This window comes from Hemicordylus capensis, chromosome 5 (genome assembly GCF_027244095.1).
Source record: "Hemicordylus capensis ecotype Gifberg chromosome 5, rHemCap1.1.pri, whole genome shotgun sequence".
Taxonomy (NCBI): domain Eukaryota; kingdom Metazoa; phylum Chordata; class Lepidosauria; order Squamata; family Cordylidae; genus Hemicordylus; species Hemicordylus capensis.
The window spans coordinates 153,178,291-153,205,118 of NC_069661.1; the positions used below are offsets into that span (position 1 = coordinate 153,178,291).

Consider the following 26,828-nt stretch of genomic DNA (forward strand, 5'->3'; position numbering starts at 1 on the left):
TTGAATTTCCCCATTGTTCTCTATGGCCAAAACACTTGAAACATTTTGAGTTTTGATCCATTGAAACAACTGGTTTGACTGCTGTTTTGACAAAATGTTTTGGACACCTGCGTTTTTGTTTTGAGCTTGAAGCAAAATGCAGAATCCATTTCGTGCACATTCCTACTTCAGACCACTATGAGAAAGAGAAATCTGTCACCTGCCCATTAGATTGAGGAATGCTAAGCAGGTATAGCTTATCCCAGCAGTGCTTTTATTATTTGGTGGGTGAGGAGAAGGCAAATACTCTGGTATGATTCAAGTAATCTGTATAAGCATCAACAGAGCCAGTTCTGCTATTAGGAACAGAGAAGAAGCTGCCTCGGGTGGCAGATTTTTGGGCAAATTGCCAATTATTTAATGTATTATTATAGTTTTACTGCTGAGAAGTGGAACACAATCTAGTTTTTCTGTTTCAGCCACCAATATCTATCAGGTCATCTCTGACCATCGGTCCACATTCTGCTGCAGTGAAGTCATTCCTTCCATACACAAGACTCAGAAAAGAAGGAATTTATTACCAATTCAGACATAACTTGTACATGACTTTGCTGCTTGTGCAGTCTATAGCTTATCAATTTACCCTTCTGACTGTTTCTTCAGTAGGTATGGCTGCAGGTTAATGTCAAAAGTTCCATTCACAGAATGGAGCTTTCTCAACCTTCTGCAGCCCCCTGCACCCCACAGTCTGCTCCTGGGGGCCAGTGGACCTTCTTGAACAGGACCACATATGGCACAGGAGTCCACAGAAGGAAGGGGGAATTGGTGAAAGTTAGGTCTCACTTGCACAAGCAGAAGTGCTTTCTGCTTGTGCAAGAGCACTTTAGGATCCATTTTCTGTATAATATTTCATATTCAGAAAAATAACAAGGTTAAAATGAAGCAAATAAAATGATTCAATAGAGGCCAAAAGGTTTTCAAAATCTAGGGGGAAACTAGGTTTTTTGCTTGGTGCCAAAAAGATATCAAAGTAGGCGAGTCTCCCTAGAGAGCATGAGATGAGTCTATGTCAGTCTCCCTGGAGACAGCATTCCATAAATGAAGATTATAAATCCATACTTTGTCCAGTTGTTACCCCCATGCTGCTCACTTCAGCAGCCAGAAGAGTCTTGAGGGAGGCAGCGGGGCTCTCTGGCAGCCCAGAAGACAAACAGCAATGGCCAGAGCCAGCAGCCGAAGAAGCTGGTGAAGAGCCGAAGCCTGCACATCCTGGCCACTCTGAGCCCAAAAGCTTTGTGAAACTTCTGGCTCAACCTGATAGGCTCAACCTGGAGGAGCCAGGTGGAATAGAGCATGCACAGGAAAGGGTTGAAAATGGGAGGGTGAGCAGGGTGGAGAGGCAGTGGGGCTGGCCAAGGGAATAATTAACAAGGGGGAAGAAAGCAAAGGCCACAGAGTGGGATTAATAAAGGCTTGGGAGGGGCAGAAGGATGGGATCCAAACTGAAGTTCCAGCTTGTTTCTCCCTATTTAAGCTGCCAGTGTTGAGGGGCAGGAAACTGATGTGGGGCCTTGATCCTCCAGGGAGAGGCCAGGTATCTGGATGCATGCAGTCTGGCAGGTGCAGCCCTGGGTGGCGTTAACACTTGTCCATGCAACTGAGGCCCTTCCTTTACAAGGATAAGCTAAGGGTCAACCCAAGGACTAGGTCTGTCCTTTCAGGCTTTGTGGTTATCTTTTGCAAGTAGATCTAGGGAAGAATCGACAACGGTGGCATCATTTGACTATGATAATAATACACTACCTCCTCTGTCCTGTAGGGAAAAAATTATGCTCTTGTTGATTATGCCCCAAAGTCAGTACCTTTTGCAATGGTTCCAAGAGGTGACCGATGGCCAAGATGACAATCATCACAATGATTGCAGAAAGGAAGCCGGCAATCTGCATAAGAAAAGTCTGTTGTTAAGTCTGCAGTCTAGAATGCGGCATTTTTGTATCGTTGCAGGATCTTGAGTTATGTGATACCTGTGTTTTGCCTCCTGTGCTCTCCTGTACACCAGACCTTGACAGTGATGTGCTTGCAGCAAATCCTTTGAATGCACCACCAAAGATGTTGCTTAGTCCAAAGGCAATTAATTCCTTTAAAAATCAAGATATTCATATTTAATAGCAAAACAAAGTATTTTTAAAACACACTTTAGCTGGAAATTTATTTAGAACTGGCATTAGCTTATGGATTTATTCTTACCTGGTTGGCATCTATGGGATAATCGTGCTTGATGGAATATACTTTAGCTACAGAAAAGGCTACAGCAAAGCCAACAATTGCAATGGAGAAACAATCACCTACACAGCTTTCGAAGACACTCATACTTGGTGTAATTGGGGCTTGAAACCTGAAAGTGAAAATAAAGAACCTCAGGGAAAGGCTTTAAAAAGGAGACAAGAAGCAATGTTCTCAATATGCCATGCAACCAGTAATTTTATGTTGCTTGTTTAACTCTATCAGGGCTGAATGCAAAATACTGTGTTGCCAGGCTGGCACTGGCATAATTGACTGCCATGCAGAATCTTTGACAATTGACTCAGATTCTTAATTCAGTTGAGGACTCAGCTGGAAGGTGAATTTACACCTGCATTTACTAGTGTATGAAATGTTTTAATGGGCTTGGTCTTGAACACCTCTGCGGTATATGACCTCCTCCTTCTCACCATAGGAAAAGTGGTGGTAGAGGTAATTAGAAGCAGAACATTGCAACACTTCAAAACGTGGGTTTTTGTGGCATGGAAAATGTGTGTAAAAACTAATGAAGACTGTATTATCTGTGGAAATCACTAGTCCTGAAGAAACTGTATACTGCAAAATCTAATACTCCATCTGAGTGTTTTTCAGTGCTAGGGCTGGAACATGAAACATAATAATAAAAAAACATAAATGTTTCTGAGTGTGTGCAGAGCAGCTTTGCATCATATTGAACAACCACAACCGCTATTCATGCATCTATGATTTGGGGGGAAACTTCCAAGACAGAAAGCATCAGTAGGGCCTTCTCTGTCGTGGCACTCCGCCTCTGGAATGCCCTCCTTAGGGAAGCCCATTGTGCTCCCTCTCTTTTGTCCTTTAGAAGGCTCCTATTTGGAAAGGCAGCTTTTGGCCTGCTGGAACATTAGTGAACTGCTGCTGTTTTTCAAATGGATGCAGTTTTTATATTTAGTTGTTGATTTTTAAATTAGTTTTTATTGTGGTTTTCTGGTTTCATAAGCCACTGTAGGAGCTCAAGCAGCCCAAGAAATAGTATCCAGATTTAAAAAACAAACGGTCAGTCATTCAATGTTTGCAGGTAGGCTTAAGCCCTAACACCTACTTTTAGCCTTAGTTTCCTTAAGGAAAGTCAAAGTAAGCTTGTGTGATCACCCTGCATTCTGTGTTTGTGTGTATGTGCGCCTGCTCCTAAACTCCACAATGCTAGATCAATATGAACCAAATTTGGTACAGTTGAAAGGACACATAGGGACACCTCAGCGGCATAGTTTGTGATGATGTCATCTACCCCAGTTCAAGATGGCAGACACGTAAACATCTGAGGCGCAAGTGGGCTAGCTTATGAGCTACCTAACCAATTTGAACCACATTTGCTAGAGCTGTAGGGATACATAGGGAGGCTTCAGTGGCTAATCCACCCCAATTCAAGGTGGCAGACACATGAACATTTGAGATACAAGCTGGCTAACTTGTGGACCATCTAACAGATTTGAACCAAATTTGGTGCAAGTTGTAGTGAGTGACACATAGGGACACTTCAATGGAATAGTTTATGATGATGTCATCCATCCAAGATGGTGGACGTGTGAACATTTAAGGATGAAGTGGGCTAACTTGTGTTCTTTCTTTCAAAAACTGAATAGAATTCAAGCTTTCACCTTGGATTCATTTATCTTTTATTTATTATTGTGATTGCTGTAATCTAGTGGAGCAGGGCCTTTTTTAAGAAACTGAGAAGTCTGGAGGAAGAATGTTAATTTGAGCCCCCTGCCTTTCTTCTCACTGCATCCTGTGTCAATCTGATTTTTTCTCCATTTGAAAACAATGCTAGATATGCATATAATCCTTTCAAAAATCATCTAACGTATATAATATGCTAGAATTAACACAACGGTATGTTAAGATTTTATTAGTGAAAGACAAAGATGTAGTGTTGGTTTCACTTATAATACCAAAAGCCCTGCTCAGACATTGGGCCAGGTCAGAGGAGGATAACAGGCATGAATTGTCTCCTTTGCTAAGTAGGGCATGCCCTGGTTTGCATTTGAATGGGAGACTACATGTGAGCACTGTAAGATATTCCCCTTAAGGGATGGGGCTTGCATGCAGAAAGTTCCAAGTTCCTTCCCTGGCATCTCCAAGATAGAGCTGAGAGTGACTCCTGCCTGTAACCTCGGAGAAGCTGCTGCCAGTCTGTGTAGACAAAACTGAGCTAGATGGATCAATGGTCTAAGGCAGCTTCCTATGTTCCTAGATGAACACAGGCCTGTACATACACACAATAATGTTGGGGCTGCACTTGCCCTGGTGTTACCAGCGGACATACCAATACACTCTTGGTGATCCTTTAACTGCTTGAGAGTGGTGTTCCTCTGGATCACCACTCTACACAAACTGCAAAACCCTGTAGATTAAATCTGCAAGTCAAACAACAGGATCACCATTGTCCATTGAAATCAATGGCCCAGTATATGAAGTGTATGGGGGAACCCGAAATACTGAAATAACTCTTGATCCTGGGATTATATTTTTACTGATTAGTTTTACTGCCTTGAAATAAAAGGATTGATCTCATTGTTTCAATTACTGAACCAAACTTTGGATGACCCCACCCCCACCCGTGATGTATGGGACAATTGCCCCCTTGTGGTGGGCGGGGAGAAGGCCCTGAGTGTGTATACTGTTGAAGCTTTCTACAAGTGGGTATTGCTTTCTGTAGCAGAAGCTTCTATGATTTGTTAGGCATATAACTTTTCCTGGAAGGTTCCTGTGTCATGAACACCAGCATAGTAGGCAAAATTCAACCGGTGAATGTTCACCATAACTGCATCTCTATACAGTGGTAGGAAAAGCTTGCCTCTTGAATTTTCCCCAATTATGCAGCTGTTAAAGGCAGAGGGACCTTCTCAGAGCTGCTTATTTTTTTAAAAAACGTCATATATAATATTTGCCAAGACAGATACTTAATAAGTGTGTGTCACTGGACCTTAATTACTGCTCTATTACTTTTTTGGTGTGTGCAAGTTGTGTATTGCCAAAAATAACATATTCTTTCATGAAACATATGTTCAGGCGATTGCAATGGTATTGTGGCTGTTTCTTCACTGTTGTCTTACAAAGCACCAGCAACTATGAGAACAATTAATTAGAACAATTAGTTGTTCTGGGGATGATGTGTTAATTCTTCCCTCCACAATGAATGCTGTAGTTGTGTATGAATAGCCAGTTTGTAGCCCATGGGAGCAATACCGTTTACATGGCAATATATCTAACCTCTGGCAGCTCTTTTGAATTTGAATCAAGGTGTAGTCAAGATGTCCCCTATAATTTCATTGCTGATACATGAAAAGCAATTCATCTGGAACTTAGGTATGGCCTGCTAATAATATTAACAGATAACATGTACTTACCCTCTCTCTAGTTTTCCAATAACATCTACCTTGAATCTCTCTTTGAAATTACAAGCATAGGATACCCCAGCTGCTATGACCGTCTGGAAGGAAGCAAACAACCCTCTTAAGATTCAACAAAGTATTTATCTGCTTGCAAGTTTTCACTCCTGTCTTCATACTCACAGTCTTTACCTCCTGATTACCGAACATTTCTAGGTTAATTCTTTTCTCTACATTTTCAAATTAATCTGAAAACGTTAGCTCATCATGTCAAATCTTAATTATGATTTGACATAATCACAATCATAGACATAATCATTTGATGATATTTATATGATTATGACATAACCATAATCATAGCAATGAGTAGTAAAAAAATAGAGAGCTCATAAAAACAACCACATTACTCCAGTGCAGGTCCACCTTGGGGTAGTTTGGTGGTGTGCTGAAACTGGAAAAGATTGGCAGCCTGTTGCAGTCCAGCTTGTTAACAACAGCCTGTGTCTGGAGTGCAGCTCATTAATTGAGTGCAGCTTGGTACATTCTCATGGGGACACATTAATTGTGGAGGATCACATATGTATTTGGATGTTTGCATATAATAATTGTGACTTCTGTATCTAGTGGGTTGGCTTTAAAGGTTTATAAAATTATGCATGGAGTGGAGAAGGTGGACAGAGAGAAGTTTTTCTCCCTCTCTCACAACTCTAGAACAAGGGGTCATCCCATGAAACTGAAGGTTAGGAAATTTAGGACCAACAAGAGCAAGTGGTGGCCTCCCAGCTCCAGACAGTCTTGGAGAAAACTGATTATCTAGACCCATTTTAAACTGGCTTCCGTGCTGGCTATAGGGTGGAGACTGCCTTGGATGGCCTTTTGGACCTCTTGGCGGCTTTCGATACTATCGACCATAATATCCTTCTGGAGCGTCTGAGGGGGTTGGGGGTGGAAGGCACTGCTCTGCAGTGGTTCCACTCCTACCTCTCAGGAAGGTTCCAGATGGTGTCCCTTGGAGACTGTTGTTCTTCAAATCTCAACTTTCCTATGGTGTCCCTCAGGGCTCCATATTGTCTCCGATGTTGTTTAACATCTACATGAAACCACTGGGAGAGATCATCAGGAGATTTGGTGCAGGGTGCTATCAGTATGCTGATGACACCCAAATCTATTTCTCCATGTCAGCATCATCGGGAGAGGGCATAACCTCCCTAAATGCCTGCCTGGAGGCGGTGATGGATGAGGGATAACAAACTGAATCCAGATAAGATGGAGGTACTAATTGTACGGGTCAGAACTCGAGAGGTGATTTTGTTCTGGATGGGGTCACACTTCCCCAGAAGGAACAGGTACGCAGTCTAGGGGTGCTTCTGGATCCAAGTCTCTCCTTGGTGTCCCCGGTTGAGGCAGTGGCCAAAAGTGCCTTCTATCAACTTCAGCTGGTACACCAGCTGGGTCTGTTTCTTGAGATAGACGACCTTAAGACAGTGGTACATCTGCTGGTAACCTCCAGACTGGATTACTGTAATGTGCTCTATGTGGGGCTGACCTGGTAAGTAGTCCAGAAACTACAGTTGGTCCAGAATGCGGCAGCCAGGTTGGTCTCTGGGTCATCTAGGAGAGACCATATTACTCCTGTATTGAAGGAGTTGCACTGGCTGCCGATATGTTTCCGGGCAAAATACAAGGTGTGGGTCATAACCTATAAAGCCCTAAACAGCTTGGGTCCTGGTATTTAAGAGAAGGTCTTCTTCGTAATAACCCCCACCGCCCATTGAGATCATCAGGAGAGGTCCGTCTGCATTTGCCACTGGCTTGTCTGGTGGCTACTCAGGGATGGGCCTTCTCTGTTGCTACCCCAAGGCTTTGGAATGCGCTCCCTAGTGAAATAAGAGCCTCCCCATCTCTGACAACTTTTAAAAAGTCTTTAAAGACACGTCTGTTTACCCAGGCTTTTAACTGATATTGTTTTGATTGTTTTAATGTTGTTTTTAGAATATTGCTTTAAAGTTTTAAATTGTGTTTTAAATTTCTTGTTTTTAAATTTTTTGTTTTTGTTTTTAATTCGTGTTAATGTTTTACTTTTTTAATCTTGTGGTAAACCACCCAGAGACGTAAGTTTTGGGTGGTATAAAAATATGTTAAATAATAAATAAATAAGTGCTTTTTCACACAGTGCATAATTAATCTATGGAATTCTTTGCCATAGGATGTGGTGATGGCCACCAGTTTTGATGGCTTTAAAAGGGGCTTAGACAAAGACATGGAGGACAGGTCTATAAATGGCTACTAGCCTGGTGGCTATGCGACACCTCCAGCCTCAGAGGCATGATGCCTCTCAATACCAGTTGCAGGGGAGCAACAGCGGGAGACAAGGCATGCACATACCTCTTGCCTGCAGGCTCCCCAGAGGCATCTGGTGGGCATCCTGAAACAGGATGCTGGACTAGATAGGTCTTGGGTCTGATCCAGCAGGCTGTTCTTATGTTCTTAAGGTGCCTAGTGCGAACAGAAAGGCATTTCCAGTTTCTGAGGATTCCCCTGCCCTAGGGTTGCCATATTCTGGCTCTCCAAATCCAGGCACCCTAATTAGCATATATAAAATTAGTTTGCAAATAATTTGCATATTATGCAAATTAGCAGATGCCCTTTCCTGTTGACTTATATTTGCTTTGGATATCTACCAACAATTGTTGGGGAAGATATCTTTGCCTGACCATTTTCCTTGACATATTAACAGCAATAGACAACCACAGGGCTCTGTGGTCGCCAGGGATCGACACCGACATGATGGCACACTTTACTTTACTTTACTTGTAGAACAGAAAAATACTCAGTTTTTCAGTTAAGGCTGAAATTCTATATACATGTACTTGAGAGAAGATCTGATTAGTGCTTACTTCTGAGTAGGCATGCATAGAATATATAGCCAAAGTCTTTAAATATTACAATACACAGCCTGGTAGTTAGGCAGTGATTTACCTAAAAAGCAAGCTATCCTATCCCCTGCAGATAAAAAAAACAAAGGCAACATTCCTCAGGGGATTACTGTACTTGTGAACCCCTCCCAGCTAGCCTCCTGTGCTTTACCTGCCTTAATCCAAGTTCAGTGGTTGAACAGAATAGTGACTGCACATTTTGCTCACACACACATCCCCTCTCCCTTTCCAGATTGCTGCACCCCAGACACTGCAGATTGAGAGGGTCCTCTGAACCTCAAGAGCAGATTTTTGCAGGATGCAGGAGACTGGAGGGGGAAAGCCCCATTATGTAGACAAAAATGCATGCAAACACACACACATTCATAATATCTCATGGTCTTGGTTTTTCTCAAAGAACTTAACAAAAATTCAATTGTTTGCTACAGCACATACAAAAATTTATATATATATGTGTGTATATATATATATATATATACACACACACATATATCCTCCTAAACGTACCCATCATTAATCCCATGCGTGGCAGCTCTCGTGAGAGTTTGCAAGCAGCTGCCTGAGGGATAGCGACAGGGATGGGGGAGAAAATGGCGCTGGCAGCCAGTCGGCAGGAGGGAAAGTGCCAGCTGGCCGGCAAGGGAAAGCACTAGGCCAGCTGGTGTGTGGGCGGGGAAGGGAAGCGCCGGCCAGGCTGTCCACCCGGATGGCAAGAGAAAGCTCTGCAGGCGGGGAGGGAGGGAAGGTGCCAGCTAGGCCGGCAGATGGGGCAGGGAAGGGAAAGTGCCAGCCAAGATGGCAGGTGGGCAGGGAAGTGAAGCAAAGTGCCGGCCAGGCTGACTGGTGAGAGAAAGTGCTGCCAGCAGGCGGGGAGGGAGGAAAAGTGCTGGCCATGCCGGCCAGCGAGGGAAGGCACCGCCAGAGGGAAAGCGACCTGGGAGGAGGAGAATGGACTGGGGCTGAAGGGGGGGGGATGAACTAGGGACACAGATGCTCTGCGCCGGATCAGCTAGTATATTTTTTTAAACCCTGCTATTCTCTATGTCCTTGTCTCTTGCAACATTCATTGAAAGAAGAAAAATTATTACCACAATGAGTTCAATAGGGATAGGTGCTGGGAGCTTGGCTTTGAAGCGCTCATTAATTTCTTTCACCACGAACACGATGACCAAGATGATGAGTGCAGTGACAAGGTCTGCAATGTTTGTGTCTGTAATCTGCTCAAAAACACTTTTTAGGGTCTGTTACAGAATGAAAAACAATTTGCGTTTAAGACAACAATAATAATATTAGCAACAAAAACACCACTTTGTATTTATATATCTCATTTCAGGTGCTCAAGATGCTTCGTGTATAATCTCAGTCATCATTACAACAATCTGGTAAGGCAGGTTATTAATTAATTACTACTACTACTACCACTTTCATATTGCAGATATCTGAAAGGAGAAGGCTGAGAGAAAAGTAACATGGCATGAACTAGAGATAGATAATAATGTGCTTTAGAAAAATGAAAGAGACATAACAGAGGCATCATTTCCTGTGGGGCACATAGGAAAATAGGAAGCTGCCTTCTACCAAGTTAGACCCTTGGTCCATCTAGCTCTGTATTGTCTACACAGACTGGCAGAGGCTTCTCCAAGGCTTCAGGCAGGAATCTCTCTCAGCCTGTCTTGGAGATGCCAAGCAGGGAACTTAGAACCTTCTCCATGCAAGCATGCAGATGCTCTTCCCAGAGTGGCTCCAACCCCTATGGGGAATATCTTACAGTGCCCACATATGCAGTCTCCCATTCAAATGCAATGCAGAATGGACCCTGCTTAGCAAAGGGGGCAGTTCATGCTTGCTACCACAAAACCAGCCACGGACCTTTTGGTCAAGCAAGTTTTGTAGAGCACTATAAAATTCTGCAAAATAATGGAATGAGTGTGGATACCATAGGCAACCATGCTTCTCTCATGTTACATCCAACTCTCTGGAAAAACTATCACCTTTTCTTCAGCCTCAGACCACCTAGTGAGTTGCTGGCTGAGGTGAGATATGAGGCAAGGGGTTTCGGTTCAAAAGAAGGTCATTTCAGGTTTAAGTGGTGGTGAAGGGGCGGGATTGTTGGAGCTGGAACTCTAGCAGCATCAGCCCTCCGCCTCCGCAGCAATATCACCTAATGACCACTAGCAGCTTTAGGAGCATAGACAGAGAGTGCAGGATTCCTCCACCCTTTGTTCTCCTAGAGTTACTCTCAGTAGTCTCTTCCAGAGGTAGCTGTTGCTTAGTTTCTCTCTCCCTTCAATCATAAACTCAGCTAGAATAGGCAGCAGGCTTTCCTATTTTGTTTGTCTTAAATAAATCCTTGTTTCTTCAAACTTAAACAACTGTCTCCAGACCTCCTGCTTGGTTGAGTTCTCCCTATACTGGTTTTACTCTGCTAATAGGTCTTGAACTGCCATCTTCCCCTAAAGGGAAAGGTTTCACAGGAAGGTTCAAAGGCCTGGTCTTCAATATACAGAAGATTAAATTACAAAAAGCACTACTGTACTTAAGTGCATTTATTGCAATTAATTTTTCAAAAAGACAGTACCTCATCATAATGAGAGAGGGGTGTGCGTGCTCAATTCCAGCCCTCCTGCAGATGTTGGCCTACAACTCCCATAATCCCTGGCTATTGGCCACTGTGGCTGGGGATTATGGGAGTTGCAGTCCAAAAACAGCTGGAGGGCCGAAGATGAGCAGGCCTGCTCTAGAGGAATAATCCCATGTGGTTTGAAACGCTTACCCATATGATTCCCAGTGGTGTATTAAACCCAGGGACTGGCAATTGAAAGATGAATTTCAGTTGGGACACGACAACATGGATGGCTGCAGCAGTAGTGAATCCACTTATTAATGACTGAGATAAATAAATGACTATGAAGCCAATCCGCAGGACGCCAAACAGCAGCTGGAACACAAAGCAACAGTCAGTGTGGGAATGGAACCCAAAAATAAATAAATAAATGGTGATCTTACTAGTGCCATAGTCAGAATGCTGAATCTCTGCATGGTACTTTTTCAAAGCCATAAACTGGCCATAAACTTCAGGTGCTTGCTACTTATGAGAGAGCATTGATACATTACCACTTCCCACTGGTGAAGGAGCATTTGAATGTGACAGCTGAGGGTTACATTTCAGATGTTATTGCTTCCACGAGAGCACTGCTACAATAAGCACTTCCCTGTGGTGGACTCCACAGAGAAGCTGTCACATTCAAATGCTCCTTAACCAGTGGGAAGTGGTAATATATCAATGCTCTCTCATAAGTAGCAAGCACCTGAAGTTTATGGCCAGTGGAGATATTGTTTGGGAAATACCTACCTGGAAGATGCCTGCTAGCATTGTCACTGATGCTGCCACCATTACTCTCTTGTCATTTATTAACTGTGATTCATTGGCTTGTGTGCTGTTCCCAGGTGTATCAGGGACTACTGTTAAAACTGCTCCTCCTACCATCAAACTCAGAACAGGGAAAGGACCTGTGTAACATAAGATTTTAGGCTTTTAAAAACTGAGCAGTAACATTTCCTCACTTAACACATTAAGTGTGGTGACACAGTGCAGAAGCTTAGGAACATAGGAAGCTGCCTTATATGGTGACCACTGGCCACTAGATTGGTATTGTACACAGACTGGCAGCAGCTTCTTCAAGGTTACAGGCAGTAGTTTTTCTTAGCCCTGCCTGGAGGTGCTAGGAAGGAAACAGGGAAACCGCTGCATGCAAGCATGCAGATGCTCTTCCCAGAGCAGCCCCATCCCCTAAGGGGGATATCTTACAGTACTCACATATGTAGTCTCCCACTCAAATGCAACCAGGGCAGACCCTGCTTAGCAAAGGGGACAGTTCATGCTTGCTACCACAAGACCAGCGTGCAGAAGATTTAGACAAGTAGAATGGCGGGGGGGGTCAGTTTACACTACCCCAAGGTTTACATTTGCAAGGCATGATGGGAGTGAGCCTTAGATTTACAAGTCTCTTTTACTACATGTAGACTCTTTAGTGAACTATGTCCCACATGTCCTAGTAGGCCCTGCTCATACAATCTTTTTTTTTTTTTTTGCAGTGGACACGTCATATAATTGGTACCTCATATGAGTTATAGAGACAGCGGTTGTTCTCACATGTATGCATGGAATATTCCCTGCTTATGTGCTGCTCTATATACAGACATCTAAGCCTCATGGAACTTTGAATTCCACTGATAATCTTTGTCTGTTCTATGTCTCATTCTGTGATACCCACATAGGAAAAGGCACTATACTCCTGAATAGTTGTATGATTCCCACAAAATATAACTGTGATGAGAACATCTTGTTTTATGTTGTAGTAATATATAGCAGTAGGGCCACCTAATGGTGCAGCGGGGAAGTAACTTGCCTAGTGAGCAAGAGGCTGCCCATTTGAATCCCCGCTGGTATGTTTCCCAGACTATGGGAAACACCTATATCAGGCGATATAGGAAGATGCTGAAAGGCATAATTTCATACTGCGCGGGAGATGGCAATGGTAAACCCCTCCTGTATTCTACCAAAGAAAACCACAGGGCTCTGTGGTCGCCAGGAGTCGACACTGACTCAATGGCACAACCTTTCCTTTAATATAGCGGTTGGTGCGCTTCATTATAAACAATGCATGGTGCAGCAGTTCTTAGAAGTGATCCATGATATGTTCTTGAAAAGTCAGCAAGGTTATTAAAATCTTGAAGGAGATAGCCCAAAGATTGATTGGGTTCAACTTACCAACTGATATATGTCTGGATGTGCCAAAGAAAAAATACATAATAACTGGGAAGAAGGCTGCATAGAGTCCATAGCCCGGAGGGATATTTACCAGCAATGCAAATGCTAGACCTAAAATTAGAGAAAAGAAAATATAACTCAAAGAGGGGGGAATGAGTGTGTAAGGGCCTTTAATGTAACCTTAAATGGCGCAGAGAGGAAATGCTTGACTAATAAGCAGAAGGTTGCTGGTTCGAATCCCCGCTGGTACAATATTGGGCAGCAGCAATATAGGAAGATGTTGAAAGGCATCATCTCATACTAAATGGGAGGAGGCAATGGTAAACCCCTCCTGTATTCTACCAAAGACAACCACAGGGCTCTGTGGGCGTCAGGAGTCAAAACTGACTTGATGGCACACTTTATCTTTTAAGGGCCTCTAATAATTGAAATACAAGGGGTTTTGCAGGGGAGGGGGAAATGATAAGATCAAATTTCTCACCTTGTAGGACAGCTACTAGCCCAGTGCTAATTCCTGAAACAATGTCACTGAGAATCCAGGCCTTAAAGCGATATGCAGGTAGCCAGGAGAGGAGAGGAAACAGTTCAAAAACCATTTTCTTTGCTTTTTGTGGAGAGCAGCTGGAACAACAATTTAATCATGCAACAATTTTAATAATGATATTCCTTGTGGGATCTAATGAAAGGATAAGGATGCATACAATAGCAATAGCAATAGCACTTACATTTATATACCGCTTTATAGCCAGAGCTCTCTAAGCGGTTTACAATGATTTAGCATATTGCCCCCAACATTCTGGGTACTCATTTTACCAACCTCGGAAGGATGGAAGGCTGAGTCAACCTTGAGCCCCTGGTCAGGATCAAACTTGTAACCTTCTGGTTATAGGGCGGCAGTTTTACCACTGCGCCACCAGGGGCTCTTCAATAAGAAGATAGTTGATTAAATGTGTATTACTACCACAAATAATAATACAATTATATCATGAAAGTCAAAGTTGAGGAAAAGCAGCCTGCAAGTACCAGAATTCTGTTCATACAGATAATAATGTTAGTAGCTACTGATTTATACAGTACTGTCCTTTCCCCCCACTTTTATTGAATCGTCCTCCCATTAGGGATGCCAGCTTGTCTTCTGGTAGATATCCTATGCCTCTGACAAGGAAATATTCAGCAGGTGAAGCTTTTCATATGAATATATCTACATACCATGAGAAGTTTGACCTGTGTAATTTCTGCTTGTCATGCAGCTTTTAAAAGCACAAAAGCTCACCAGAAAAGAGTTGGCAACTCTTCCTCACAACATCCTTGTTATTAACTCATTGTTATTCCTGTTGGTTGGTAATAATCAGGTTGCCTGAGGTCAATGAATAACTTAGATCACGATGGGGACATCTGCACTGCACTGCAACCTCAAACTACACCATGTTGTGACTGAGGTGGGAGATCTACACAGTTGCCTTGCCTGTGGTTCATATCCACAGAAGTGGTATGGTGATATCAACTCTCCTCCTCCTTGTTTTCAAGGTAACTATTCCTCCCACAGTTATAAAGTAACCATTTCCCAACAGAGTTCGGAGGTAGCTTTTTTCTAGATCAGTGTGTTTGTTGTATTCTTGTATTATATATTTGATGGTTAGCTACTTTCTGATTTGGGGTGGATGTTGAAAATTGAAAGATAGGGGTGGGGAAATGGATGTTGGGACATGCGAATAGATATTGAAAGGTGAAGGTGGGCAGGAGGAGGAGTGCTGAGAAGAACATTCCGGGATTGTTGTAGTAAAAAAAGTGTGTGTGTATTCCTAACATCATATTCATTCATATATATATATATATATATATATATATATATATATATATATATATATATACCTAACATTCCATATATCTATCTATCTATCTATCTATCTATCTATCTATCTATCTATCTATCTATCTCACACATCCTATTTTTCTTTTGGGGTCAACATATATTTTTAAAAAAACTAGAATAAAGCTAACATTATTTTAAACACACACACACAGAGTTTATTCTATTTCCCAGAAATTTGTTAGGCTGAGATTTTGAGAGACCTTCGGGGAATGAAAACTCCACCGCTTGAGGCGGCCACCAGGAACACCTTTCTCCACGCCCTTATTATTATTTTTCAGCACATGGCTGGAACCATTTAAAGTACACTTTTGGTTGTTCTAGAGACTGGACGAGCCTTCTAATGATTCATTGGCCAAACCAGCACCTTGAATAATACCTTGACTTGGATCCATGCACAACCCACACACTTTAGGATGACGCCTTATCGGGACGTGGGTGGGTTGCAGAGAGCATTATGTGCATGAGACACATTTGACTAGCCTATAACAGCACACATTGTATATGCATTGACTATACAGAATGGAGCTGAAGACAAATCATATGTGCTGAGGGCTGATGTTTCTCTTCCGCCTTCAGCATGCCAGAGTGGAATATGCAGAACCAAATGGGAATGACTTACTGAAAGTTTTTACAGGACACCAGCTAAGAATCACACCAATATGACTGACAATATGGAAAGATTAGTCTGTTTCTCATAATACTTTGTTTTAACATCAGTGTTTACAAAATAATGTCTCTTACCTAAAGCATACTCGAAGATTATCCAGAAAGGTTTTGTGATATCTATGCACTTTCTGATGTTCTTCATCAAACAAGAGTTCAGAGTACACTGGTCGAGCCACAACATACTGGTTGCCTACAGGTTCAACCATTTCTCTGGAAAGTTTTTCCCTTCTGGCACGTCTTGAGTCTTCCTTATCGTTAGTCACTTAAAGCCCTGAAAATAAATAACAGACTGTGCTTTTAAATAACTTAGTATGATGAAGCCCACAGATGAGTGAACTCCAAACTGAGCATCACCACCTTTGAAGATCAAACAAAATAAGATTAAGGCATTGAAACCTAGTTTTTTTCAATGACCTTCTTCCTTCACACTCCAAAGTGGTACATCTCCGGGCCAAAACCCAAAACCAAACAACAACAACAAGAACAATCAAAAGAGATAGCCCTAAAATGCAGAAGACTGACTGCTTATCTTTGAGTCAATAGTTCTAAAGATTAAAAAATGATCAAGTTTTACCAAAATGTTTGCTGTTATGAGGGTGAGAAAAGAGAACATGGTTGGCTTCTATACAAGCTGAGCATTTAGTTAATTTGAGCCTATTATTTTACCTTTAAAGATGGAGCCAGGCCAGAAATGTAGATTTCATTGTCTTTACGCTTCAGGACATTTTAGAACCTGAGCCTAGGCTTGTTGGTCTAGATTTATATGGAGGAAGCAGTCCAAGTATAATTTCCTTGGAGTGGCTTTTGGAAACTAAGAACTTACAAAATGAGGAAAAATATGTTTGTTATTAATGGTCTAAGGCAGTTTCATCAATATTCAAACACTGGGCATTTCATTGGAGAAAGTATTCAGAATCTAAGGGCAATTTAAAGTATTTGATTAACAACATTCTTCCTATTAACTAATAGCACTCTGGGGAGATATTATTTTGGAGAAAAGTTGCTAAAATGCTGTCCATTGAGAAAAAGATCACATCGAGATACTTAGCTCCTCAGTAACTCCTGAAGAGCTCTCAGTCAAATCCTTTGGAGCAAAGGTCCAAAGAAATCATTTTGTGAGGTACAGAATCACAGCACATGGCTCCTGATGAAGATCTTTATCAAAGGCACTGGGCTTTTCATGATCTCTGTGCATATAAAATGATGTTTTCTGCACAGTCCCAGCTTGCACCTTTCCTCCTGGCTCATGTTCCCTAATGTGACAATCTCAAGCACTCTCATTGTGAAAGGCAGATATGAGCAAAGGTTTTGAAAGCATGTTCTGGGTTTGCATCCAGTATAATCTGGATGGCTTGGGAAATCTACACATTCGAATTATTTAAGCTTCCCCTCCATGCAAGGTATTTTCTGCTTACCTCCCTGTTTTCCCCTCAAATGTTCTAACTGGAAACTATTTAGTACTGTGTCATTACACAACACTTTTGCTCAACTGTGTTGTTTGCTTAGCTTCAGTTTATGCTTGAAAGGTGGTAGAAAACCTCCTTGTATTTTAGTGATTATTTGTTAATGGTCTAAGGCAGTTTCATCAATATTCAAACACTGGGCCTTGCTGCTTTTTTCTTGCTATTGCTCTAAACATTTTTTATATCAGGGGCCATTGAGCTAGTGTGGGATACTGAAGCCCTTTAGCCACAAAAGAGAGTAGGGATTTGATAGCAGCTTAGCATATTAGCATGGCAAAGTGCTCTTGTGAGTCTAAATCTGTGGCAAAAAGCCAATGCATGTTGATAACTCATTGCCCAGAGCCTGGCATTTAATAGTGATGGCTTTTCTAATGTGGGCAGCTGTCAAGTAGAGAATATGCTACAAGTGGAGTTTTACCTTACAATGTCCACAATTAGCAATGTTGAGCACGACAGATGAGTGGATTTTGAATTGAGAATCTGGGGAAAATGCACTTCTAAAAATCTTACTATTGCATTTAAGGCCTATAAAGTACTATTGGGAGGCATCTTCTTTTCTTGTTTTTGTTTGGAAAGGAAGCTTTTGAACTATTCAATAATGCCAATGCCTCTTTTCATATTGCATCATAGCCATTATACCCCTGTTCTTCATTCCCCAATTACTGTTCCCCCTTTCCTCCAACTTATTATTATGTGTTTATTCCACTTTTCCTCCAAGGAATTCAGTGTGGTGTGTGTGCTTCTCCTACACCCATAAGCAGAGGCGTAACTATAGGGGGGCAGGGGGGCACGTGCCCCGGGCGCCATCTTTTCGGATCACGTGGGGGTGCCGCCATGACCAATTTTTTTTTAAATTTTAATACAAATTTCTCCTGCTCAGTGCAGCAGCGCTGCAGCAGTCAAAGGTGCGCGTCGGTGCCCCCTCCCCCATGAGTGGTCCTTTCCACGCCGCCCATGCCCCCCCCATTGCTTTGCTGGCAGCCAGTCAATGGCCTGGCTTGGCGGCGGTGGCGGGCGCGGCGGCGGGCGCCTTTCATGCTGCTCACTGTGCCTGCCCTTGGCTGAGGCTCGCTCGCTCTGTCGCTCGCTTAGTCTGGAACAGCCAGAAAGAGGCCCTCTAGTGGCTTGCCAGCCAGAGGGTCTCTAGTCAGTGACGCACGCACGACTCGGCCGGCATGCCGAGTCACGCTGCGCATGTGTGCAGTGCGTCCATCCTCCTCTGTTCGCCTACACGTGGTGGCGCGGTCGCCGTCACGGAGGAAAGCGTCGTTCCTGGGGCTGGGGCTGCACTGCAGCAGGCGCAGGCAGGACGACGAGGACACACACGGACACCCGGCACAGAAGAAAGGATTCGGCGGCGGGCGGGTGGAAGCAGCAGACCAAGTGTCAGAATGAGAATGAGTTGCAAAAACTACAGAAGCCACATGTGGGGGAGGGGGACATATTAAAGAATCAGGCTTTTATTTAGCTGCCCAACTATGGTCTCAGGTGCCTAACAGGTGTTAATATTTGCATTATACGCTCCTCTCTCTGCCCCAAAAGAAAGAAAAACAATCATAAAGATTCTTTGGCACTCAATCTTAAATGCATGCATGTATATGGAACTGAGAGTCAATTACCACAGCCTGGGTAGTACAGCAGTGTGAGTTGACTCAAGCAGTGTAACATAGCTGCCTGTGCATTGTTACAAGGTGTTTCAAGAGAGTTTTACCATGAGTTCTGCTTGCTGGCATGCTCGTTTTTGCACTGTGAAAGCTTGCCTTGTGATCTCAGTTTACGCTGAAGTGCTCCTATAAGAGCTCCATCTCAGAAAAACCTGCAGTGTTAGCTTTAACAAGTGCCTGTGGTATCCTGCTAAAGACACAAAGTTTGGCAAGAAAAATGGGGGAGGGGGTTATATGCCAGGACCTTTGGAGATTGTCTCTTGCTTGTGAGGAAAAACCTAAGTATAATGTGGTGTGTATCATCATTGCATCATAATTCTGTTGTTTGAGATACAGGCCAACTTCACAGGGTTGTTGCTTGTGAGGAAAAACCTAAGTATGTAGTGCACCACTCTGAGCTACTTGGAGGGAGAGTTTGCATTTTTGGTTATTTATCGCATTTTTGGTTATTTATTGCATTTTGAAATTTTTGATAATTTTTGTAATATTTTAAATTTTTAAAATAAAAGTTTTCTGAAACATGTGTGCCAGTCAGATGTATGCTGGGTGGGGGGTGGCGGGCACGGCGCAGCGGGGGGGGCAATTTCAGTGCTTGCCCCGGGCGCCGTTTTCCCTAGTTACGCCTCTGCCCATAAGGTAGAGTTAATGACTGGTCCAATATAATCCACTGAGTTTCATGTGAGAATGGGGATTTGAACTCAGGCCTCCCTGTTCCTAACCCAACCACTACACCACACTTTAAATTCTATGGCCATAATCCAGACAACCACTCCTGATGCATCCAAGGCTTCAGTCAAAATAATGATTTTCCCCACCTTTGATCAGAATATTATGTCACAAATTGCAGTTTAAAATCCCATTAAGTTTATTATTATTATTATTATTATTATTATTAATAATAATAATAATAATAATAAGAAGAAGAAGAAGAAGAAGAAGTGGAAAATCAGACATCACCAAGACCTGGCAATGGCTTAAGAATGGTTACTTGAAGAAAGAAACAGAGGGTTTAATACTGGCTGCGCAAGAACAGGCACTAAGAACAAATGCAATATGAGCAAAAGTCAAAAAATCCACAACAAACAGTAAGTGCTACCTTTGTAAAGAAGCAGATGAAACAGTGGACCACCTAATCAGCTGTTGTAAAAAGATCGCACAGACTGACTACAAACAAAGGCATGACAAGGTAGCAGGGATGATACACTGGAACATCTGCAAAAAATACAAGCTACCTGTAGCCAAGAATTGGTGGGACCATAAAATTGAAAAAGTTGAAGAAAATGAAAATATAAAAATATTATGGGACTTCCAACTACAAACAGACAAACATCTGCCACACAATACACCAGATATAACTGTAGTCGAGAAGAAAGAAAAACAAGTCAAAATAATCGACATAGCAATACCAGGGGATAGCAGAATAGAAGAAAAAGAAATAGAAGAAATCACCAAATACAAAGATCTACAAATTGAAATTGAAAGGCTGTGGCAGAAAAAGACCCAAATAATCCCAGTGGTAATTGGCGCCCTGGGTGCAGTTCCAAAAGACCTTGAAGAGCACCTCAACACCATAGGGGCCACAGAAATCACCATCAGCCAATTACAAAAAGCAGCTTTACTGGGAACAGCCTATATTCTGCTATGATATCTATAACAATTGACAATAAAATTCTGGCATCCCAGGTCCTTGGGAAGCACTCGATGTCTGGATAAAACAAACCAGTCAATAATACCTGTCTGACTGTGTAAACAAGAAATAATAATAATAATATTGGCTGCACAAGAACAGGCACTAAGAACAAATGCAATAAGAGCAAAAGTCGAAAAATCCACAACAAACAGCAAGTGCCGCCTTTGTAAAGAAGCAGATGAAACCCTGGACCACCTAATCAGCTGCTGTAAAAAGATCGCACAGACTGACTACAAACAAAGGCATGACAAGGTAGCAGGGATGATACACTGGAACATCTGCACAAAATGCAAGCTACCTATAGCCAAAAATTGGTGGGACCATAAAACTGAAAAAGTTGTAGAAAACGAAGATGCAAAAATATTATGGGACTTCTGACTACAAACAGATAAACATCTGCTACACAATACACCAGCTATAACTGTAGTCGAGAGGAAAGAAAAACAAGTTAAAATAATCGACATAGCAATACCAGGGGATAGCAGAATAGAAGAAAAAGAAATAGAAAAAATAACAAAATACAAAGATCTACAAACTGAAATTGAAATGCTGTGGCAGAAAAAGACCAAAATAATCCCCGTGGTAATTGGCGCACTGGGTGCAGTTCCAAAAGACCTTGAAGAGCACCTCAACACCATAGGGACCACAGAAATCACCATCAGCCAATTACAAAAAGCAACTTTACTCGAAACAGCCTATATTCTGCGACGATATCTATAACAGCAACAACATTAACAAAATTCAGCCATTCCAGGTCCCTGGGAAGGACTCGATGTCTGGATAAAACAAACCAGTCAATAACACCTATCTGTGTAAAATCATCATCATCATCATCATCATCATCATCATCATCATCATCCTGCAATACAGAATTCTGCTATTTGAGGGTCAAAATACATATGATCTAGGAAGCATCATTAGTCCTTCCAATATTTTAATATTAAAATATTAGCTGCAGGGACCCTGATAAGCATCCAGACTGCAATGTATGCTGAGTGGGTATTTAACCCTGACCTGGCAAAAATAATCTCTTCCCTTCTTCCTGAAGCCATGATTAGACCAAGGTCCCATAGTGTCCATGGGACTGGGTGCTTCTCACAAGACTTTCTACTGTCCTAGGTAGATTAAAAAACTTCTTTCCTCCTATGTCTTATAAATATACTGATCAAAATAAATAAAATATTATCATCATATAATGTGCTCATCAAGAGTTTACTGTGATCATTTTAAAAAATCGTTTTCATTTTAAATATCTTATCACTTTTTAACAATTGTGCCTAGGTGCTGGATAGCTGATGAGGACAGAAAGCTGCAGCTTGTGTTTCTTCCCCAGGCAGGGCCAGTCATCTAGCTGTTGACCTGCTAAGCCGCCTTTGTGCACCTTCTTCAAAAGGGCAAGCATCTAAGAGATTTACATAGCTGAGACAGGTGTCCCTGGAATTTTGACACTGCAGTCCTTTACTTCCTTTGCCTCGATGGTTGAGTCACACCGCTTTGGGAAGCACAAACCCAGATTCCATGAGCTGTACAGTGTGGTTCTCAAGATTGTGATCCATCAGCACAGCTATTTATCCAGACTTCTGATTATCTGAACATCTTGGATGTGCCACGGGCCATTTGGATAAATGAAACTATTGAAAATGACTTTAAAAAGCAGCCCCCACTCCCAATCCCACTTGATTTTAAACTGGTGCATAGATACACATTCATATAGCACATAAGTAGGTTAGCATCTTACCTGGGAAATCTTCAATGAAGCTCTGTAGAAGAACACAGCTAGGAAATTAAAGAGGAAAAGACAGACAACTTGAAGAATTGTAAAAATGACTCTGTCCATTTAAATGCCTCCTTTATATAGCTGTGGAAAACACAATCATATGTACAGCTTTAATAGGTAACTTCCATTAACTTTTACAGGGCATGAAGATTTCATCATGGCCTTGACCATTGAGCCCGTGATCAATAAGGATGATAAGGATGGTTTCCTGAAGTTCTCTTGGTGATTGCTTAATGTTGTTAGGTGAATTGCATTATTGGTTTGCATAGGTTAGGTGCAGGTACGTGGATAAGAACTGTAGTGAGGCATGCTGATATATTCCAATCAGATTATTTCCAAAACCAGGTTAGACGAGCACAGAGACCAAAGGTGTCCTGGAAACAACTATAAATGTTGTGAAAGGAGTAGTGCTAGCTTCCTAGAAGGATTAGGGGTTCCTCTAGCTAAAAACGACAACTTGTGAAAAGCAATATTATATCTGCTTTTCTGCTGGTGCAATTTGAAGTGCAGTGGAATGCAAAACTGCAGTTTGTGGCGAATGACTCAAAATTCCCTATTTGCTGTGTGCAGGGAGAATCAATGTCTGCTAAGAAAGAAAGAAAGAAAGAAAAGAGATTATGCTCCTCGTGTTATGTAAATTAACTGTATTTTAAAGTCTCCTGCTGCAGTTGGGGACATGGCTACTGCTCTAGGCCTAATATTTAGTACTAATCTTATATAAAGAATGTGTCTAGAAACTAATAGCATAAACCCATGGTCTCTCCAGGGATGAGTATTCTCTCCAAACTGTGTGAGTATAACTGGAGCTACTAGGTCATCTAAAGAATAGTGAGGACTACAGAGAGCTAATACAGGGCCTGGGGTAAAACATAGGCTGCATTCAGACGTAATATGAAACTGGAAGTTGTCGGACCCGCGGTTATTTTTTCAAACTATGAATCACATTGCAGATGTTCGTCCAAACATGGTCCAGCAACCTCTGTGTTCTGGGCAGGGGAGCCGCTCCCTCTTCCTGGTTTGCCAAGGCTGCATCTCAGCAAGCCCCGTCATGCTTGCATTACCAGACTGGGCAAGGGGTCAGTACGTCTCCAGGGCAGCAGCCATTGGACATAATCGTCAAAAGGCGTGCTGAGCACGATTGTGCCATTTCAGAACAGTCTGGATCGGTCTTTGGCAGGGAAAGGGCATTTAAATCCCTTTAAATGCCATGCCATACAAGCACTTCTTCTGACAGCAATCGCACCGCCACCTTTGGAAGGCTTTTGTTTGCCCCACAACAAAACAGTCTCGTACAAGGACAATTTCTGGCAGGGTAGGATGCTGAGGGGAACTGGTTTTCTTTTACTTTGGGAAGGGAACATGATGGTTTCCTAGGAGTGGATATGCATATGAGGTAGGGGAAAGGATCCTAGGGTATGGCCCGCTGTTACCAAGGATACTCTTGCAATGGATCTCCCCAGCAAAGCAGTCCATGGAGACCAAACGGCATTCCTGTCCCCATGGTGACTAGCCACTGGGGGACAAGCACTCTCATGAGAGGGCCAGTTCACTGTGGAGGACCTTAGGCTTCACCCTGACAGTCGTAAACCATTGGCCTTCCGACACACTGCATGTTCATGAGTTGAGCTATCCACCAAAAGGAGCCCCCGCTTGTGTGGTGCCCCCACTCTTTCTAGTTAATGATAGAACTTTTGCACAATGACTCCCTCCTCTCCAGGGACTTCTTCCAAGCACCTGTAGGAGAATTTGACACTCCATGTGTCCAGGTTCAGCTGGGTGAGCAGACTGGGAAAACATTGGGATGGCAGGTGGCAGATCTTTATTCTCATTCAGATTTCCGGGGTTCTGATCAGTGTTGCCCCATATGCAGACCTGCAACCATGAGGAATTATGGGAGAGGAGAGCCCCAATTTCCAGTGACCCCAGGAGAGTGTGGTCTCCATTCTGAGCAAAACTAAAGATTGAATGGGCTGTCAGGGATGGGCTGTCAGAGGGCACACTTTGGCAGCTTCTTAGTGGCAGTCACCAACACAGAAGTGTTGCTGGGGTATCCTTCCAGCTAGGTTGTATAGAGCAACCTGGCTGAGTGACATCTACCATCCAGCCCCCATGGCCTGACACTCTCGTGAGAGAGCAGTCTGTGGGAGTAGGGGATGTCATTGCACATTATTAGTGATTCAGCTCCCCTGTCCCCACAGACAGTTCTTCTCATGAGTTGTGAAGTGGTATCTCCATGGTCTTACACTCTCATGAGTGAACAGTCCACTCAGGAACAGTATCCATCCTCATCACATGTGAGGAATCGCTCCTTTCAAAAAAGGCAATGCTGCTCCTGATGGACAGTTCTTCTCATGAGGAGGCCTAGGGATCATGCAGGTTCAAGGGGAAGGGGCTGGGGGCCCCCTTCCCCAACATCATTGTTTTAAAAAAATAGACCTTATTCATTCAAGAAGTCTTGCCTGTGGCTGGCTTGTAAACCCTGACCCCTCCTATCACCACCCTGCCATATGATTCCATCCCAGCGCTCTAATGAGATTGCCCTGCTCATGATGCAACCCTCTCAAATGGGTGTTCTTGTAAACATACATAATTGCTGCTTCATTTTCAGAGAGCAAGGCACTTGGTGCTCATCTTGCTTGTTTTGCATCCCCTTTCTCTCCCAAATGCTAGGAGGGCGGAGCAAGGAACAGAGTGGGAAGAGGTCATGCCCCTGTATCACTTAGCCATTTGACAGGTTGACAAGCTTAGGATGGGATGTGGTGGCATCCCTGTTGCCAGGCAAGTGCATCTGCCCCATTTACCTCCAGTGTTGCATTATGTCTGAATGAGGCCATGGTCTTGGGGTCCCTTCCTAGCTCCAAATGCTATCAATATGAACCAATAAATTGGATGTCCTCAGCTTTGTGAAGCTCCAATTTGACTTTCACCACACCCCTGAGAATGGCAGAGGAGAAAGCACCCGTAGAGTTGAGGATGCCCAACTTTCCATTTAAGGCATCTGGCACTGAAATGGTTCTTTCTTCCTCCACCACATTAGCTTTTAAACGTAATTTTCACTTTCTGCCAACAAATGTGCAATGATCCTTACTGGAATGGAGGACAAATGAACACTGCCAATTCATGTAATTGTGCATGAAAGAACACCTTTTACCTTGTTCTATTAATCAGGTGAACAATAGGTTTACCTGGCAATTGATCACTTTTTTTGAGGGTAAGTGTGGTGCAGCAGTTAAAACTGGTGCCATCTAGATCCTTTGTATGACTTGTTTTTAGTGGAGTTTTCAACTTGTGTGTATTCTGTATTTCCACAACATGAAATATAATGGATTCATCCTTCTGGATGTTCTAGTAATGCAAATGTTAGCCAACAGCAACAGTAATGGAGGGGGCCATACCCCAGTAATAGAACACATGCCTTGTGTGAAGAAGGTCCTATTTTCTTTCCCTGGGATTTCCAGGTACAGTTGAAAAAGACCCTTCTCGGAAACCCTGGAGAGCCACTGCAGGTTTGGCTTTTTAAAAGCCAAACTTTGGGTTATGGCCCATTTGACCCATGAGTATACCCCTTAGGTTCTGGCAACCGAGGACAGTACTGAACCAGATGGACGAGGCTTCTGTCTTAGTACAAGACAGCTTCCTAACCAGAGAAATCTAGGGAAAATAGCGCCTAGGGAAAGCACTGAAATTGCTCCCCCTGTCCAAACATCTGACACCCATCTTTCAGATAACTTTACAATAATATCAGCTGAAAAATACAAGTCAAGCTCGTTAATCTTTTAATCTTTCAAAAAATATTTAGCAGTGGACGTAGCCAGACCAAAAAGTGCTGGAAAACTACAAATTTCAGTATGCTGGGACTCATGAAATACCCAAATACTATGTGGAGGTGTACTTGGAAAACTAAACAGAAGTGCCTGTCTAATTCTCTACTATGCATTGTAGCATCACTATTACATAAGTTTTAAAAATAAATGGAGAATTTGACTTTTTCCAGATACTCTAAAAATAATTAAAGGATGTGCAGAGTAAACTGTGTCACTGCTTGGAATATATTCTAGTATTTCAGAAAGACAGTTAAAATGAGAGAAAGAGGGCAAGAAATTCCCAGTGGAGTGAACTTAATACTAAGGATTTCACACTGATTCAAAGACAAACTTGCCATTAATAGCCATATTATTAAGACATCACATAGGAACACAGGAACATAGGAAACTGCCATATACTGAGTCAGACCATTGGTCTATCTAGCTCAGTATTGTCTTCACAGACTGGCAGCGGCTTCTCCAAGGTTGCAGGCAGGAATCTCTCTCAGCCCTATCTTGGAGAAGCCAGGGAGGGAACTTGAAACCTTCTGC

General features: G+C 42.7%; 1 protein-coding gene across 1 annotated transcript in view; it reads right to left on the reverse strand.

Moving 5' to 3' along the window:
• The window catches only part of SLC26A3 (solute carrier family 26 member 3), a 28,877-nt gene extending 12,792 nt beyond the window's left edge, over positions 1-16,085 (reverse strand). The window contains exons 1-10 of the mRNA XM_053256212.1: positions 15,955-16,085; positions 13,822-13,961; positions 13,341-13,451; positions 11,922-12,079; positions 11,343-11,507; positions 9,658-9,810; positions 5,652-5,734; positions 2,227-2,374; positions 2,004-2,117; positions 1,842-1,919 (exon numbers count right to left, since the gene is read on the reverse strand). Coding sequence (XP_053112187.1) covers positions 1,842-1,919; positions 2,004-2,117; positions 2,227-2,374; positions 5,652-5,734; positions 9,658-9,810; positions 11,343-11,507; positions 11,922-12,079; positions 13,341-13,451; positions 13,822-13,961; positions 15,955-16,085 — 1,281 coding nt within the window. The remainder of the gene's footprint in view (positions 1-1,841; positions 1,920-2,003; positions 2,118-2,226; positions 2,375-5,651; positions 5,735-9,657; positions 9,811-11,342; positions 11,508-11,921; positions 12,080-13,340; positions 13,452-13,821; positions 13,962-15,954) is intronic.
• Positions 16,086-26,828: the final 10,743 nt, after the last annotated feature.